We start from the raw sequence: 18,794 nt of genomic DNA, 5'->3' as shown, positions 1-18,794 counted from the left end.
GGGAAGGATAAATGAGGCAACAGTCTACCTTTTGTGTAGAATCCTGGGCAAAATCTGTATGTGAACTGAAAAAGCTAATAAAAGCTAGTAATTCTTTTTTGTTTTCATTCTTAAAAATTTACATGCTGTTAATGTGAATGAGTCTATGGACACCTTCCTTTATGAACATACCTTACATTCGAAGTTGTTATTTGTTGTTGTTAATAGTCTTTAGAGCATACCTTATAGACAGTATGCTCAACAAGGGCAGAGACTTTCTAGTTCATGGTTATATCCTCAGTACCTTAACACTGTGTCTAGTACAAGGTTAGTACTTAATAAATATTTAAGAAATGAAAAAAAGAAAGACAAAATTGCATATTACGAAATGTAATACAAAAAGGACATAGTGGTCTGAGTGAGATCCTATTTTTCCAATCTATTCTAGAGATCCAGCTAACTGGAGTTACTCTTGACACTACCCACAAAAAGAAGACAAGCACAAATGTTGAGAGTTGCATGGTGTCCCCCCCATTCTATCACTTTCAACACTGACCATACACCTGATTCAGAATTCAGGGACAGAGGACCAACTGTTCTTACCTCGGCTAAATATCTCTTGCAGCTTTTGGTCACTGATCAAAGCATTAACTGTTTCTCTCAGAGCAGCATGTTCCAAAAGAATCTGGTTTTGGCTATCTGTTCCCATCTGATAAAGATAAAAGAAGAAAAAACTGAATATTGAAATAAGTACCAATAATATCTAACTAGAAGAGAAAAATTATACCCCTGAGGAGCTCTACATCAGCATTTGCCAGAGAATGTTCCATAGAACCCTAGTCTCACAAGATGCTCTACAAAAGTTAAAGATGCTAGGGGAATTCCCTGGTGGTCCAGTGGTTAGGACTCCAAGCTCTCACTGCCAAGGGCCCAGGTTTGATCCCCAGTTAGGGAACAAAAATCCCACAAGCCAAGTGGCGTGGCCCAAAAAAAAAAGTTAAGGATGCTAGGATCATTTAGGTTTAGGAAATATTATACCCCCATTGAACAAGGTGGAGGGGTTAGGGACACCAACTGCTTCCCCACCCCATGCAGTCAAAAATCTGCATATAACTTTTTTCTTAAAAAAATATTTTCCCGACGTTTATTGGTTCTACCAGTTTGTGGTTTGCCTTTGTGTTTTCTTTTCTTTTTTAATAAATTTATTTATTTATTTATTTATGGTTGTGTTGGGTCTTTGTTGCTGCACATGGGCTTTCGCTAGTTGTGGCAAGCGGGGGCTAATCTTCGTTGCTGTGTGCGGGTTTCTCATCGCAGTGGCTTCTCTTGTTGCAGAGCACCGGCTCAAGGCGCGCGGGCTTCAGTAGTTGTGGCTCGCAGGCTCTAGGGCGCAGGCTCAGTACTTGCGGCGCACGGGCTTAGACGCTCTGCGGCATGTGGGATCTTCCCGGATCAGGGATCGAACCCGCGTCCCCTGCATTGGCAGGTGGATTCTTAACCACTGCGCCACCAGGGAAGTCGTGTATTTATTGATACCCTAAGTTTATGATGTCTGTTTACAAGATGAATCATCTGTCAGTACACTACATCAAGATTGCCTTATATAATACAAAACACTAGATGTTATAACTATTAGTAACACTAGATATCAAAAATGAAAAGATAATGTGAAAAAAATTCGTATTAATTTATAGGTACTGTATTTACTGAAAAAAATCCACATATAAGTGGACCCGCGTAGTTCAAATCCGTGTTGTTCAAGGGTCAACTGTACACTATATCTTTCTACATACGACAGTATATTAAAGGCTCTGAGAAGACGTGTAGGAAAAGAACATGTTTAGGTCAGCGTTTCTCAAACTTATTTGACCACAAAACATTTTATTCCATGTAAATCTTTTTGTTTATTTTGATACTTATCCAACATTCACTGAGTGCCTATTCATATAAGCACTAGGATTACGAGATGAATAAAGCAAGATTGATGAGAGGGAGTGAGGCCTAATGAGGGAGGAAGACATATCAACAACAAAAAAAAATCATTAATATTACACAGAACACAGTTCAGGAAATACTGCTCTTGGCTGCCTCAATAAGACAGCAAAACTCTTGGAAGTCTCCTAATTTTTAACCTTCAGACAGTAACCCTTACAAGTGAGAAATAAATATTACCCTCCATAAATTCTGAAACTCTAACTCAGACACTAGTTTGTTTAAACTACTAACTTATCCCTTTTTTTGTAACTAAAAATATACCTAAGCTCTTCAGTATTTAATGTTGCTTGGAACCAGCCCAAATTCCCAGCTTCCCTGCCACGGACGTAAGTCTAGGACCTCTTAGACTCAAGTTATAGAAGCAGCCACCTCTGGGAAGCCACCTCTTCTGAGGAAACCCTTAGAATTGCGGTCCTAAGTCTTAAATGGTTTTAGGGTGGGGTGGGGGTGTGTAGCGGAGGAAAGAAGCCTCAGCTACCAAATACACTTTTCAAGGGAGCAAAGAAACTTTAAAACGTACATGGAATTACTGGGAGGAAGAACTTGATTCAATGTTAAAAGAAAAGGGGACAATATAATTAATTGACTTATACTGCCACCTGTGCAGGCTGATGATAGCCAGACCAATACATCTGACCTCTGAGACAATTATGGGGTGTTCTGTGGGCCCCTCAACTCAGCCTTTCCAAGATTAAACTGATGTTTTATCCTCCCTAAAATGTTGCTTTTTCTATTATTCCATCTCTTTGAAAGCATACACCATCAACTGTGGCATCCATGGAATTGTTTTACTCCATTGTTCTCATCTGGGCTGATTTTGCCCCCTCTGGAACAACTGGCAGTGTTGGGAAACATTTCTGCTTATCACAACTCAGTGCTGGCATCTAGTAGGTAGAGGCCAGGGATGCTGTTAGACATCAAACAATACACAGGATAGCCCCCTATGAAAAAGAATACAGACCAAAAATGTCAATATCGTTGAGGCTGAGAAACCTTGGTCGAGACTGTTGAGGAATAATATTAAAATTTTAATCTAAGATTCCCACCATTCTCTGTAATTTTATAATGATTTAAAAAATATTATCTGAAATAAAAAAGGGGGGGGAAGCACCCTATTTATAATCAACAGAGAAATTAGCAAGGAGAGAAATAAGTTTAGGACTAGACCAAGTGTTAAGTACCTGGAACAAATGCAACCCATTAGCATCTGACAGGAAACGAAGCTCTCGATCCAGAAGGTATTCAACTGGAACCACAGAACCCAAACCGAGTTTATCTACTAGGGGAGTGAAAGTCTGTGAAGTACAATGACAAGAAATGGATTAGAACTTGGAAAAGAAAATAAATAACAATTCAACTGAATATCTAACTGCAGAGACAATATCCATTATTAATGTATCTTTCACCCCAGTAAATATAGATAAGCTAAAGCATAAGTCCTCAGAGACATTCCCAACCTAGCATCTGCCCCTCAAATAATCATATGAAGCAAACCAGAGCATAAAGTCAGTTCAATACTCTTATTTACAGCTAAAAAGGACAAGAAGAACGGGAAATTCCTCATTCTCTCTAGCGATCTGACTAATCTTGTCAGGCTCCAAGAGGGCTAAATTACAGTAAGTTCCCAGAATGAAGAGTCACACCATTATCATCTCTGGAACTCCTGAAACCTTCATGAGATTTCTAAAATGATCAGTGGTATAAATATGCATGGGCAAATTCACATTACTGTTTCGTAAATAAACTGCCTACTAAAGTCACCCAGGGACCCAGATACATTTGAGCTTCTTCTAAAAGTTCAACTGGAAAGTGGTCTTAAAAACAAATGAAAAAAGACAGTTCAGTAAGTGATGATATGTATAATCAATAGGTTAAAAAGTTTTGTTTTGAATATTATTTAATTTGGTTAATAACAGGAGAACTAGATTTTTAAAAAAAATCTAACTATTTATGCCTACACTTTGCTAAAAGAACAGATAGAAACAAATGGATACTCTCAGAATTAAATTTTATAGCACTATTTTGTCTGACTTCAGAAAATAAAACTTAATAATTAAAAAAAAAAAACTTTAGGGAATTCCCTGGCGGTCCAGTGGTTAAGACTCCATACTTTCACTGCTGTGGGCCTAGGTTCAATCCCTGGTCGGGAAACTAAGATCCCACAAGCTGTGCTACATGGCCAAACAAACAAAGAAACTTTAAACATAACCAACAAAAGCAAAAATAAACAAGTGGGACTACATCAAACTTAAAAGTTTCTACAAGGCAAAAGAAATGATCAACAAAACGAAAATGCAACATAGGGAATGGGAGAAAATATTTGCAAATCATATATTTGATAAAAGGTTAATATTCAAAATATATTAAAAAAACTCATACAACTCAAGAGCCAAAACCCCCCACAAATATCCCCAGCTGACAGCCAGCAAGGAGACTGGAACTGAATTCTGCCATAAACATGGGAGGTTAGAAGAGGACCACCTACTATAGATGAGAACATAGCATTGCAAACAGCAATTTTTGCCTTGTAAGATTCTGAGCTAAGAAGTAGGACACAAAGTGTCTGTACTTCTAACTTACCCAACTAATAAATGGGTGTCAATTTAAAATGCTAAAAACAAAACAACCCCCCCCCAACAAATAATCTGATTTAAAAATGGGCAAATCACCTGAATAGACATTTTTCCAAAGATAGATGAATGGCCAACAGGTACATGAAAAGGGGCTCAACTGCACTAATCATCAGGGAAATGCAAATCAAAACCATGATGAGTAATCACCTGACACCTATTAGAATGGCTATCATCAAAGACAAAGATGACAAGTGCTGGCAAGGATGTAGAAAGGGGGAACTCTTGTGCACCATCAGTGGGAATGTAAATTGGTGCAGCCACTATGGAAAACAGTATGGAGGTTCCCCCCAAAATTAAAAATAGAACTACCATATGATTCAACAACCCCACTTCTGGGTATTTATCCAAAGGAAATAAAATCATATCTTGAAGAGATATGTGCAACCCCATGTTCACTGCAGCAGCATTTACAATAGCGACGACATGGAAACAACCTAAGTGTCCGGTGATGGATGAATGGATAAAGAAAATGTGGTGTACACACACACACACACACACACGAATATTATACACAATGAAATATTATTGAGCCACAAAAAAGGAGGAAATCCTGCTATTTACAACAACAGCTGAATCTCCAGGGCATTATGCTAAGTGAAATAAGTCAGAGAAAGACATATATGGTCTGATTTCAATTACATGTGGAATCCAAAACAACTGAAATCAGACACAGAGAATATACTGGTGGTTGCCAGGGGTGGAGGAAGTGAGGGAAATGGGTGAAGGTAGTCAAAGGATATAAACTGCAATAATAAGATGAGTAAGCTGTGGGGAGCTAATGTATAGCATGGTGACTATAGTTAATAATGCTGTACTGTATACTTGGAAGTTGCTAAGAGAGGAAATCTTAAAAGTTCTTACCACATATGTGTTGTGAGAAGCAAATTAGATAATATGTAGGAAAGTACTCTATACAACAGTGAGATTATTATACCTTATTGAGATTATTAAAGTGTTCTGCAAAGTTAAAAAAAAAAGTTCTTACCACATACACAAAAACCTATGTGAGACAATGGATGTGTTAATTAACTTTATTGTGACAATCATTTCACTATATATAAAAAATCATCACATTATACACAAACTTACACAATGTTATATATGTCAATTCTGTCTCAAAAAAGCTGGAAAAAAATAAAATACGTTCTATGGAAGAAAAAGACTTTAAGGATTACAAACATTGTTTCATAACATAACTATGAGAAAAGAAAGGTAAAAAATTATTTAGAAACAAAGTATCAAATATTATCTAATATAAAAAGTATGGGAAGACACAGGAGAAAAGATCTCTCCCAATTTTTACTTTGGTAACTTCAGAATCAAAGTGTGTTAAGGACAAAGCACTGGGAGTTTTGGGAATTCTAAAGAGTTCAGCTATTGGGTAAATACCATATAGAATAGGAATAAAGCCCAAATATGTTCCTAGCCAATAAAAGTCACTCACCAGGGCCGGCCATTGTGCAATTGAGACTCGAGTGCCCTGGACAAGGACTGGGTCCTTCCGGGGTGCCCATACTAGAGACCCTTCCAGCAAAAGTACAATAACTTCTTCAGCATGAACTTTAACCCAGGAGTGTTGCTTCCAGCTACAGCCATCAAATTCTACAAAGATCTGGAAAAAGAGATAAAAAGCCATCTTGAGGTCACATTTGGAAAAATCCCACACTATAATATAAAAACAAACACAAACCCCGTTTTGAAAAACTGACTAGGTAAAATTCTACTGACTTGTTTTTAAGTTCTTTTAATGGATTTCAATAAAAACCAATCTTACTTCAGAGCCAGGAAGTTGGTCTCATCCTCACTCTGAAAAGAGCGTACAGATTTAAGGGGGCGTGAGTTATCTACAGTTAGTAATTTCTAGCCGTGATCCTACTGAGATTTACAACTCTTAGTTTCCAATTCACATCTAAGCACACTAGCTGGGGGCTTACTATGTATAAGGCACTATGCTAGGTTCAGGAATACAGAGGGGAATCTAGTACACCTCCTGGTCTCAAGGAGCTCACAGTCTAATAGGTAGGAAGAGAAATTTTTTATACTTCTACTGAAAATGACTGTGAACTTTTAAAATTAATTTTGAATAGGTTATATACACACAGTACAAAATTCAAAAGGATAAACAATTAAAAAAAAAAAAACCTCCCAGTCCCAAGTGTGGATTTTTAAAGTACCACTGACTGCCAGGAGTGATCTCATATCTGCTAGCAGAGGCACACCGTTGTCACAACAATGATTTGCTTCCTCCCAGAAAAGATACTCCACCTTTTCAGATATACTTAAGTAGAATCTGTAAAGAGTTTCTGAAAGCAATTCATATTAAATGAAACTACATTCTTCTAATAAATAGTATGCTTAGGTTTAACTTTTCCATATAAATTCTGACATCTGAGCATGTTCTACACAGCAATAAAAGCAAGACATATGCATATAGGTATCAATATTTAGAACAGATATGTCTAGTGCCTAAAATATAGCTGGTTACAAAATAAAGGCTAGAGTATTTATATCCCTCTTCATTTTCAAAGGATTTTAGTTGGCTTTTGGGAAACATATACAATAAGATGATAAAATATAAATTAAAAAACCAGGGCTAAGCAAACTACAACAGGAAGTCACTATCAAAGTGTAAAAAGAGGGAAAACTTAAGCAGGCAATAAGGATCTATACAGCTGTATGACTGAGTGACATATGATGAATGATTGATTGATTGATTGACTGACTTGGCTCTGAGCTTCCTAAAGGCCAATCTGAAAATGGAGAGGTCAGTGGCATATTCATCACTGGCAAAAAGTAAAACACAAACCAGTTTCTCAGGGAAGCAACACTTTTCCAACTACTTGGCTCTACAAGAAATTTCTCACATGACACTTCCTAAGGCAGCAATGAGTGATGTAGGACAACATCAGAATCCCCACAGCAGTCATTCTCAACTAGGAATCACAGAGTTACCAGGAATATCTTAAGTACTAAGGGTACTAAGCATTTCCTGTAGACTAAATACTAGAGGTCTGGTACATGTGTCACCATTATTTTTCAAATATATGTAGATCATATAATGAATAAAGTTCAAATCCATTAAAATTGTTACTGAAGTCACAACAACTTTTGTCAGTATATTAGTTCCCATCCAGTCAAGCTAAAAATTAGAGTTACAACTATATGAAAATTTACGGTACTTATACTTGAAAAGTGTGGAACCACTCAGTAGCCTAGCATTAGGCTTAATCTCTTCACAGGTAATAAATACTTGTGAATTGAAGTGCACTGCTGGAAAAGCTATTCCAGAAATTAAATTCATTATACAAAGCTCCAGTTTTATTATTTATATTATACCAATATTTTATTATTTATAATATACCAAGTAACCTTCACTTCTACTTAAAAAAAAAATGATGGGAAAATAAGGCTCAGAAAGGGGAAGCATGATTTTACTGCAATACCTTTAACATGTGAACAGGAAAGAACATTAAACTGCAATACATTTAACATATGAATGGGCTCACTCATATATTCACGTATGTTCTAGGGGAATCAAAAACAACTTTAAGTAACTTGCTGATAACTGGAAAAAGATGTATTCAAACTTACATTTAAGTGCAGACTCAGGCACCAGGAAAGGTAGTAATGGACAGAGCTTGGGGATTATGTTCCGGGAGGCTTGGATTTCAGTCTTAGCCCCACCCTCTACTAATCACAAAACTTGAGCAAATCACTCTCCCCTCCTCAAGTCTTGGTTTCCTCCCTTGTGATAAGACACACCTGTCTTACTTACCCTCAGACTGGTTGTGAAGATTAAATAAAGTAATGGATTCAAAAGCACTTTGGTCAACTGCAAAGCACTACTTGGGCAATAACATGCCATAAGATAAACAGAAATAAAATAAAGTATAGGGGGTGTTCAGAGGCAGGAGAGATCACTTCAGGTGTGCAAAGGGACTGATACAGGCTGAGGTTAAAAAAAAAAAAAGTCCCAGTCAAATTCTAGGATGGCCAGGAGCTATAGCACACTGGGGAAGGAGTGGGAAATGAGACTAAAAAGACTAAGAGTCGATGTGGAAGACCCCGAATACTGGGATAAAATTTGGGTTCATCCAGCTGCCAATGGGAGACGTGTTTATGTGTGTGTGGGTGTGTATATGTGCAATTGCCATTAAAAGGTTCCTGATCGAGGTCAAAATTGAACAAAACAGTTGGTTTTAGGACAACTCAGCTACTCAGTGGATGTAGATGGTTTAGAGTTGGGGGTGGGATGGGGAACAGGGGGTGTTCTTACATGATCTAGAGTGGGAGCAGTGAGACTAGGAAGGAAGTTACTAGTGCTCGTGAGAATCGATGAGTCCTATCATCAAGCATGATGACTGGCTGGATATAAGGGTAAGGGAAAATTCAAAAATGACCTGGATTTTGAACCCGAGACTAGGAGAACAGTGGTCCCATTACTGTTCAGTGGTGCCATAACTGATGTCTGGAGGAGGCAATGGCTGAACGACAGACAAGACCCTGCAAGCCATGAAAAGGAGCAGAGACTGTTGAAGCCCCAGGCGGAGTCTGACCCTGAGTGACACAGTACTCTACTGGGCATCACTTAGAAAACCGGAGGTTGAGGCTCCATGGTGCCTGACAGCTAGGTGCCATGCTATAGTTCTAATCCGCCAACCACTTTAAAAATCAACATACGAGTCACAAAATTCTAAGTCATACCAACACACAAATATAGGAACACACTAAAAGAAATCACTGTACTAAAGCTGTAACGATTTTAATTCTTCGTAGATAAGAACTTGAACATTTAAAAAGTAAATATTCAGGAATCCTATCATCACACATCTGAAAACACCATGGAAAAGCTGAAATATTTGAAAGTAATATTTCACCTAATTTAAGGGCAATTATTTCCTAACCTGCCTGGGCAAAGGAATAAAGTGTTGAACTTGACAACCACAGTGCTATATGTTCTAGGATCAAGCAACAGCTCTAAGCTAATAATACGAATATGTTTTGAGAGCAATATGGAATGTGGATATATGTAAACATGTTCTACCAGCATTAAGGCTTGTTTCTGGCCCTAGCACCGTGCTTCACTTCCTAGCTAGAGATGGAAGGAGTTAGAACATATAAGGTGAAGAATCATTTCAGGTCAAAGCACACAGAACATGAACTCTTAAAATGGTAGTGGCCAGGTCACAGGACAGAAAGAAGGGATATAAACTAACAAAAATCAATGGTGGTTGTTGGACTGAGTTAGAGACGGCCAAGGCAGGTTGATAATCTGGACAGAACAGAACTAAAACACTTTGAGTTGATTTTTTTTAAGTCTTTTAAAAATTTCTACTATTAGAGTAAAAGCAGCAAATAGTACTATACATTGTACAGCTAGAACCCAAGGACTAGATGTGTAAAATATTTCCTTAGTTAAGAAGAGTTAGTGGTAAAACTCCTGCTTTCATTTCAAAATCTCTTTCATGGTCTATATGTGATGTACATTCATTTGAGTGACATTAAAACGAAATAAAATTTTTTAAAAAAATCAAATAAGTTAACCTAAGTTTGAAAAAAATCACATGACAGTAATCTGAGTAATATAGACCTTCATGTTTATCACGTAATCATGTAATAATCAGTTTGGATTCTGGTTCTCCCTAAGGCCATTCTTACTACAATTAATAAAATTATTCATTTATTCAGTCACTCAACAAAAATAGACAGAACGCCTCAAAAATATAGGTGTGTGCGCCATGTACAGCACTTGCCAGGGCTAAGAGTATCAAGGTGAATAAGGAAGCACTCGGCAGGAGGGAATCAAACCCTAGATGAGCCAACAGAAAGGTACAGAAATTATTACAGAGTTATGTAATAAGGGCAATAATAAAGACTGAACATGCTAGAGAAGGCGTCTGCCATGGTAAACTAGAAAGGTTTCACAGAAGAGGTAGTAGTATACAAGCTGTATCTCAAAGGACAAACTATATTCTTCTGGCAGAGAAGGGAGAGAAAGACTTTCCAGCAGGTGCAAAGGCAGAGAAACTAAGAGCAGATTGAGTGTTCTAGAGAAGGATTAGGATAGGAGAGGTAATAGTATTTTAGCCTTATCAGTAAATGTTCCTTCTTTTTTGTTTTTAAACATATTATTTATATAATAACTTTTTTTTTTTTTTAAAGGAAAGAATTAACTTTGGGATCAGGTTGGAAGGGAACTCATAGAGGCAAGAAACTGGAGGCAGGGAGACCAATTATAAAGTGATAAAAACTCAGGTAAAAGACGTAAAAGGCCTAAACCAATAAGACTGTGTAAATGAAAAACATATTTGAGAAATTAGAGATAAAAATAACAGGATATGGTGATGATTGTGAGAGGGTAAGGAAAATGGAAGACTAACTTCCAAGATTCCCAAATTTTCTTTTCCAGTTTTTCTAACTACATTCCAAACAAAATATGAACTCTGTTACAAATGATATTACAAAACTGGGATATCTTGACAGCCACAGTGGGGAATGATGCATGTCTAGAACACTGCTGTTTTCAAGCAAAAAATATTTTTCTCTCTATGGTTCCTTTGATCAAGAGAGAGATTTCTAACAATTACTCCCATTTTTTCCCCTACTTTCTAACAACCTCAATAAATAAAATGTTAAGTACTTGAGTACCACAGGAATAACCTGAATAAAAACTCAAGCATATAGATATATATGCTCTTAGGGGTAGAGGAATCACAAAGATCTGGATTTGCATCCCAACATCCCTTATCTGTGTAACTGGGAGCAGGTTACTTTAGCCTCTTTGAGCCTTACTTCCTTTGCCTATTAATACGGACAGTAAGTACCTCAAAGAATTACGGCAGGATTAAACGAAATAACGTAAAATGTCTAGCAGATCTTGGGCTCCTGATAAACATGCATTCCGTACGCAAACTCATACTACTGGTCAGAATATAAACTGGTATGACTTAAAAGAAAAAAAAAATTGTCATATATCAAGAATCTTAAATATGTGTATATTCTGTGTTTCCATAATACCACTCCTGGCAATAATCCTAGGAAATGACCCTGAAAACAGAAAGGGCTTTATTCACAAAAATGGTCATCAATGAATTATTAATAAAGCCTAAAATCTGAAACAATTTCAATATCCAATGAAAGAAGAACAGTTAAATAAATTATCCAGGTTAAATAAATTACAAGATTTTCTTAGAGAGAATTTATTGCTTCCCTTTCAGGTACGAAAGCACCTGAAGCACATGTTATCTGTGGAAAATACAGAAAAGCACAAAGAAAATTAAAATCACCTATAATACAAAAGTTTTTGGTAATACAGGAAAATAATTGTCACATTAAGTGAAAAGCAAAACTCAAAACTGAAAATACAGGGCTTCCGTGGTGGCGCAGTGGTTGAGAATCTGCCTGCCAATGCGGGGGACACGGGTTCGAGCCCTGGTCTGGGAGGATCCCACATGCCACGGAGCAACTAAGCCCGTGTGCCACAATTACTGAGCTTGCGCGTCTGGAGCCTGTGCTCCGCAACAAGAGAGGCTGCGATAATGAGAGGCCCGCGCATCGCGATGAAAAGTGGCCCCCACTTGCCGCAACTAGAGAAAGACCTCGCACAGAAACGAAGACCCAACGCAGCCATAAATAAATAAATAAATAAATAAATAAATAAATAAACCCAAAGTTAAAAAAAAAAAAACAAAACTGAAAATACAGTATGAATTCAACTTTTAGCAATTCTACAAAAAGATTAGAATATGTATCAAAACATAGCAGTTTTTTAATGGGTTATGACACTATAGGGGCTATTTTTTTTTACTTATATTTTTATTAAAATAATTTCTACATTTTGTATACTAGGCGTGTATTACTTGAGAATCAGAAAAACAAAACATCTAATGCTTCTAATCCAGCAACTCAGATGTAAATCACAAAAACCAATGGACAATGTACTTTGGATGGGGGTCCCAAATATAAATCCAAACATGTAAAGAAAAAAACTAGTAGTGAGTCAATATCAGTAAAAATATATAAAAGAAAAAATCTTAAAGATCAAGTATAAATACCTTATAACAGGGGGCCACAGAGTAGAAAATCCATAATAAATCAGAAGTGAAAGTTAACCTAATACTGGCTTCTAAATATGCTATTTCTTAAGATAAGGTGGTCAGAGAAGGATTGTAAAATAATAGTAAAAAATGCATGTGTTCCCTGTTCTTGATGAACTTAGAATCTAGTAGGGGAGATAAGCTATATACCTTGTTATGTATCTATATCAAGAAAAACTGTGATAAATATTCCAAAAGAGGTATCCACAAAGTGATAAAGGAGCAAAGCAAAAAACACTCTGGGGATTTAGAAAGGCTTTATAGAGGTGAAATAACCTAGAATGGACAGGCTTTCTTTTCTCTTTATAGGATTTCAATGGATGACAAAATCAAAAGCAAAGGGTAAAGGGGGAATAAAACAATGGAAGCCAGAAAGTACTAGGAAAGCAGAGGATCACCGAATCAGGACTGCTTGCTGTAAATATTCTTTTGGCAACACCCTACTTTCCTTGTCTGATTCTGTGCATGACAAGGATCTGTCTTATCTGTAATTTGGTCTCTTGAGGAGACCAGGAGGGGGTTCTGTGCAGATCTCTGGATAGGTTTATCTCCCACTGTAGATTAGTAACCTTACATGTGGATTTACAAATCAGTCTCCAGAGTTTGGTTAGTGGGAATCAGTCCCCTAGAGCCTGATTACCTGTGAAGTCACACAAAAAACCCCCAGAACTCCTGTCTTTGTAAAACTGAGAGAGATAGCTGTATGAGTCACTACTAAACAATCAGGCAGGTTTTACCCAACTACAGAACAAGGGTAAAAGATACTTTGGCAGTAGGGATAGTGGGGTGAGGAGGGCTTAAAAACCACCAACCTGTCAAAGGCAGTGGAAAACTGAGAAGCAGCAACAGGTGTTGTGTCCCCCAGGCCTTGTGGAAGCAAAGCCTACAGGAACCCATTCCAGCTGTTGTTGAGAAAATCACTAACAGAAAACACCATGTTACTTACAGGAGCAACTAAGCCCGTGCGCCACAACTACTGAGCCAGCGCTCTAGAGCCCGCGAGCCACAACTACTGAGCCCGTGTGCCGCAACTACTGAAGCCCTCCCGCCTAGAGCCTGTGCTCCCCAACAAGAGATGCCATCGCAACGAGAAGCAGAGTGCAGGTGAAAAGTATGAGTAGAGGGCCTCACACTTAAACGTTATATATTCTTTTGTACAATCTCATTTTTATTTAAAGTTCTCTAATCCGCACACTGATCCACAAAACATATTCTATTGACTTTAATAAACAGCATATGATACTATAATATTATTCAGATTTTTATTTAATTTTGGAATTATAAGCAAGAAAAGGACACTTAAGGATAATCATTAAAAGCCATAATTTCCTGTTTCAATTAGGGCTTAAATTCTGTGTTTGAACACAGGTTGAGAATAAATTATATTGGACTGTACACTGGAAACCTGACTATAATTATTACATTATATAGAAACAAAGTAGAGAGGTATTTTAAAGTCCACCTAATCTGAAACAAAGAGGGAACATTGGAGGAGGAGGTTAAAAAAAAAAAAAAGGCGGGTAGACTTCCACTCCTCTTGGAAGACTCCCAGATGGAAGAAACACGGTACTAGCCCAGACGCTGCCACAATTACTACATTATCTCAAATCAAAGAAAAGGAGTATTTTAGAGACCACCTTTCCCCCAGATGAAGATAAAAGATTAAGGGATTAAAAAAATTAAGGCAGATATGCTTTTACTCCTGTTGCAAGTTCTGGACAGCTGAGATAGGTAAGATACACATTCAAAACAAATCAGTGCTACTAAAAGCATCATTTAATTCTATCATACAGAAAGAAAAGGATGGTTTATTTAATAAAATTGGTGCTGCCCCAATTGGTTACTACCCCGTAGGAAAAGTTAGATTGTCCATCACACATGCCACTTACAAAAATATTCCAGATGGACCAAAGATCTAAAGGTAAAAATAAATGAAACATTAGAAAGAAAAGCTGAAAAATATTTATATAGGCTCAAGGTGGCAGGGGGAGGTCCTCTTCCCAAGCAATTAAACCCTTCTTAGAAGCCATTTAGAAAGGTCTAAGAGATCTGATGATACAAACATTTTATTTTTCTGTGCAGCAAAGCAACCCAGAAATAGTTAAAAGACAAATGAGAGAAAATACACACTTGACAGGTAAAGGGGTTAATGTGCCAAATATGCACAGAACTTGTACAGAATAAGAAAACTTCTTGTACAGAATAAGAAAACTTCCATTTTTTCAAATACGCAAAAGGTTGGCATAAATAACTCATAAAAAATGTAAGAGGCCAATAAACATAGAAAAAGATCAGTAGTCATGAAATGCTAGATACTATTTTTCACCCATCAGATTGCCAAAAACAACAAAGACCAATGACACCAGTGATGGCAAGGATGAAGGGAAACAAGCATTGCCTGAATGCTGGTGGGAGTATGAAAAGCTAAAATCTCATAGGAAAATAACCTGGCATTAACTAATAAAATAAAAATATATACATGTACTCCTTAACCCAACAATCCTGGATAGCTAAACTACAGAAATAAAATCATGATTACACAAAGATATATGTACAAGTATATTAACTGCAGCATTGTTTGTAAGTGCCCCAAATTTTAAAATACCTTGAATGCCCATCATAAAGGGTACATCCATTCTATGGAATATAATGTAGTTATCTAAAAGGATGAGTAAGAGCTACAGGTACTGATGCCCATGGTCTAATGTTAAATGGAAAAAAGAAAAGCAGGCTACAGATATTGTGCAGTATGATACCATTTGCTGAAAAAAAAAAAAAAGCAACCTTTTGTATAGAGATAAATGTTTTCATATTTTTTGTACCAGTATTGAGAAAGGCGCACAAGGCTTCTTTGATAAGTGGAAGCTGGTAAAGGATGGAGATTGTTGGCTTTCCCGTGTTTATGCTTGGCTGTTTGACATTCTGCAAAATGCAAGTTTTGCTTTTATAACAAAAAAAGAAAAATCCACTATTTTTGGTTTGTGTGTTTATTTACCATACGTATATATGTGAAGGTCCCAAGGTCTCTGCCACTTACATGGACCAATAATGAACCAGAAACACAAGGAGGACACAGAGTTAGAAAAGAAGTTAGAGGTAAAGGCATAAAAATCCATTAAACTAATTTTGCAACTAGACTTTTTTTTTTTCCCACATAACAGTCCTATTTTGAAATACAAATAAAGCTACTATTCCATGAGGGGGAAAAAAGCTGTTTATCTACTTAATCTAAAAATCTCAGTAGTTATTTGTCAGCATAGCTTTGGTGAGGAAGATGCCCACCTAACAAAACCCTTTTCAACAAAACTCTTGATCAACAAGATCCTGACTTATGGCTTTGGAACTGTTTTCCAAAAAAAAAAAAAGTGTTCATTAATGGATCAGGACTACATTTTGAAAGATTTCTGGATCAAAAAGTATTTAGAAAGAGGATATTAATGGAGCTTAAAATTGCAAAGTGTTTTCAATCACTTCAAAAACTCATTCATTCAACCCTCAATTACTCATCCTTAACAGGGGGCGCCCTGCCATGCATTACTCAAAACTAAGCATGCCTGAAAACATCTTAAACATAACTGAATGAAAATCTGCCCAATCACAGGCCAGCTGCTTGCAAACTCCACCCTTGAGTACAGGAAGAACACTTTTGATTGGAAGACAGTTGTGTTTACTACGGGTGTGTGGTGCAAACTGGAAAGGCCCACATGCCTAGGGTCCAAAGGAAATCTCGTTAATGAAAAAGGAAAACAAACGGCCAGTTCTGATCCTATATTAATTATTGTCATTAACAGAACCTCATCATCACAACAGCAATTCTTGAGCAATTTTGCAAGATGGTAAAAAATTTTAAACGCTCTGAGTTTTGTTGTGGCTGTTTTCTTACCGATGTCCCTTGATTATACACACAAGACAAGTGTAAGAGTATTCTTAAAACCAAAACTGCCTTTGTTTTTATATGCATAAAGCTCTACGCAAGACCTCAACACAGTTGTAATATACACTTTGCTTTAATTTTCAAGAATCACTGCAACTTTTTACTTGGTTTGAGAAACCAATTCCACGGGCAGTGGTAGAACTACTCAGTATTTAGCTTAGTAGGTGTCCAGCATCTCAGTGAGCTTCAAAAACCTCTGCCCTTAGGGAGCCCAGCAAACAACAAAGTGAATGGGTAGCCATTTCAGGTGCAGAGCTCATTAGCAATTCATCTGATGGAGGAAACAACTAGAACATAAAACTTTGACTGAAACGCTAGGATAGACTAAGCCTTTGGTCAAAATATGCATATAATGGTGGATCTTAAGTTTTGCATTTAAGGGGGTAAATTACTGGATCTGAGAGGGACACCTCTCTCCTGTCCAAGCCTAAAAAGCAATCTTCTAAAGAAAGCGTAAAGGAATTTAAATCCAAATCCTCCTTCTTAATCATCGTCCTCACCCCACTATATTCCTGTTATCTCTACAAATTCGCCCCACTGAAGCCTAATAAATGTCCAAGCAGCCTTTTTCTTATAGAGCATGGAGAAAGATCAAAGTGAACGAACTCAAGTAGCAGAAGCCTAAGCCAGCCACAAGCAAAACAACCCATAAAGCTTGCGTATCAGGAAGAAAAAAAAAAAAGCCTAACACCACTGATCAATAGGTAGAAAAACGAGTATCAGAAACCTGCAATATTAATATCAAATCTTACGAGTTCCCGTTTACAGCGAATAAAATATCTGCAGAAGCAAGTTCATCAAGAAAATTTTCCTTCTGCCTGAACATCTATAACAATCCAAAAGAATCCCCCTATTTTTCACAGCCTTATCTCAACAGAGAAGCTAGGGCCGTTATCAGAATGAGGAACTAAAGAGGTTTGCCAAAGCTCAAAGCAGTATTTTGCCGCCACCTTAACAAAAATAACACATCATGATCCCGAATGCTAGTTAAGTTCTATTACTGAACAACTTTAATCACAAAATACACCAAGACAAGTATTCAAAAGCGGCCGAGCCCCAATACAAAGTTTCAAAACAAAACCTCTGCCAAGGTTTGGGGGAGTAGCCCAGCTACGAGCAAAAAAGCACCACCCAACAGCCCCATTCGGCTGCCAAGACAGATCTCAAACTTATCAAAAACAGCTACAACGGCAGCTCCTGTCACCCAAAAGCGCAGAGAGAGGAGCCTGAAAAGAATCCTGAGAGCTGGCCTTTCTGGAGACCGCCAGGCCGAGCCCGGCTCAGACAAGGAGGAAGTAACTGCCAGCTAAAACAGCCCCGAGCAGCTCCAACTGCAGCCTCTCTGTTTCCTACAAGTGCCCACATTCCCGCCCCACTCGGGGCTCCAGGAAGAAGGGAACAGGGCGCAGGTCTCCCGGGAGAGGCTGGGGACTACAGGTCCGCGTCTTCAAGGAGGCAACGGCAGCACCGGCCGAACTCTGAGGGGCCCGGGAGCCCAGGGTGCGAGAGCCTGCTCCGAAGGCGTGTTTGGCGGGGGGGGGAGGTGGGGCGGAAAACACTGAGAAAGGGGTCGCTCAGGAGGCGGGGCCTGCCGGGCGGAGGCAGTAGCTCCTAGTGCCCCGGCCGCCCCCCGGGGTAAACCGGGGCGCGAACCCCGACGCGGAAGCCATGCTGGCCAGAGCTCGGGGTGCTGAGATGCCGGCGGGGGGCGCTGAGGAAGTCTGGGGGCGCGGAACTGGGTCACCCCATCCCACCGCCCCCTCACAAAGGCCCCCGGGGAGGCCGCCCGCAGGCCGTGCAACCCCGGCCTCGAGTGCCCGCCTCGGCCGCCACTCACCGCTAAGTCCTGGGGCACCGCCCCGCTCATGGCCCGCACCGTGCCGGCCCGCCAGGCCCGAGTGCGCAGCGCAGGCCCCGGATCTCCGCCCGCCGCCGCCGCCGCGGGGACCGAGGCCGAGGACGAGGCCGCGGTGTCCGCGAACAGAAGCAGCAGCCGCTTGCCCACCGGGGAGGCCGCCGCGTCCGCCATCGCCAGGGCCGGCCAGACCCGCGCTCCCGCCCGCCGCCTCCCACCACCTCCGCCGCTGAGCTCCCGATCCGCCCGCAAGGCCTCCCTCCGCACCACCCGCGGCCGCGGCTCCCCCCCCACCCCCCAAC

General features: G+C 39.1%; 1 protein-coding gene across 1 annotated transcript in view; it reads right to left on the bottom strand.

Annotated features, from left to right (window-relative positions):
• Positions 1-18,677, bottom strand: part of KDM3B (lysine demethylase 3B) — a 59,802-nt gene extending 41,125 nt beyond the window's left edge. Inside the window, exons 1-4 of the mRNA XM_068535957.1 lie at positions 18,475-18,677; positions 6,052-6,219; positions 3,156-3,269; positions 583-688 (exon numbers count right to left, since the gene is read on the bottom strand). Of these exons, the coding sequence (XP_068392058.1) occupies positions 583-688; positions 3,156-3,269; positions 6,052-6,219; positions 18,475-18,666 (580 nt within the window). The 5' untranslated portion in view covers positions 18,667-18,677. The remainder of the gene's footprint in view (positions 1-582; positions 689-3,155; positions 3,270-6,051; positions 6,220-18,474) is intronic.
• Positions 18,678-18,794: the final 117 nt, after the last annotated feature.

The sequence above is a fragment of the Eschrichtius robustus genome, chromosome 2 (genome assembly GCF_028021215.1).
Source record: "Eschrichtius robustus isolate mEscRob2 chromosome 2, mEscRob2.pri, whole genome shotgun sequence".
Lineage (NCBI taxonomy): Eukaryota > Metazoa > Chordata > Mammalia > Artiodactyla > Eschrichtiidae > Eschrichtius > Eschrichtius robustus.
This window is presented reverse-complemented; position numbering and strand designations above follow the sequence as displayed.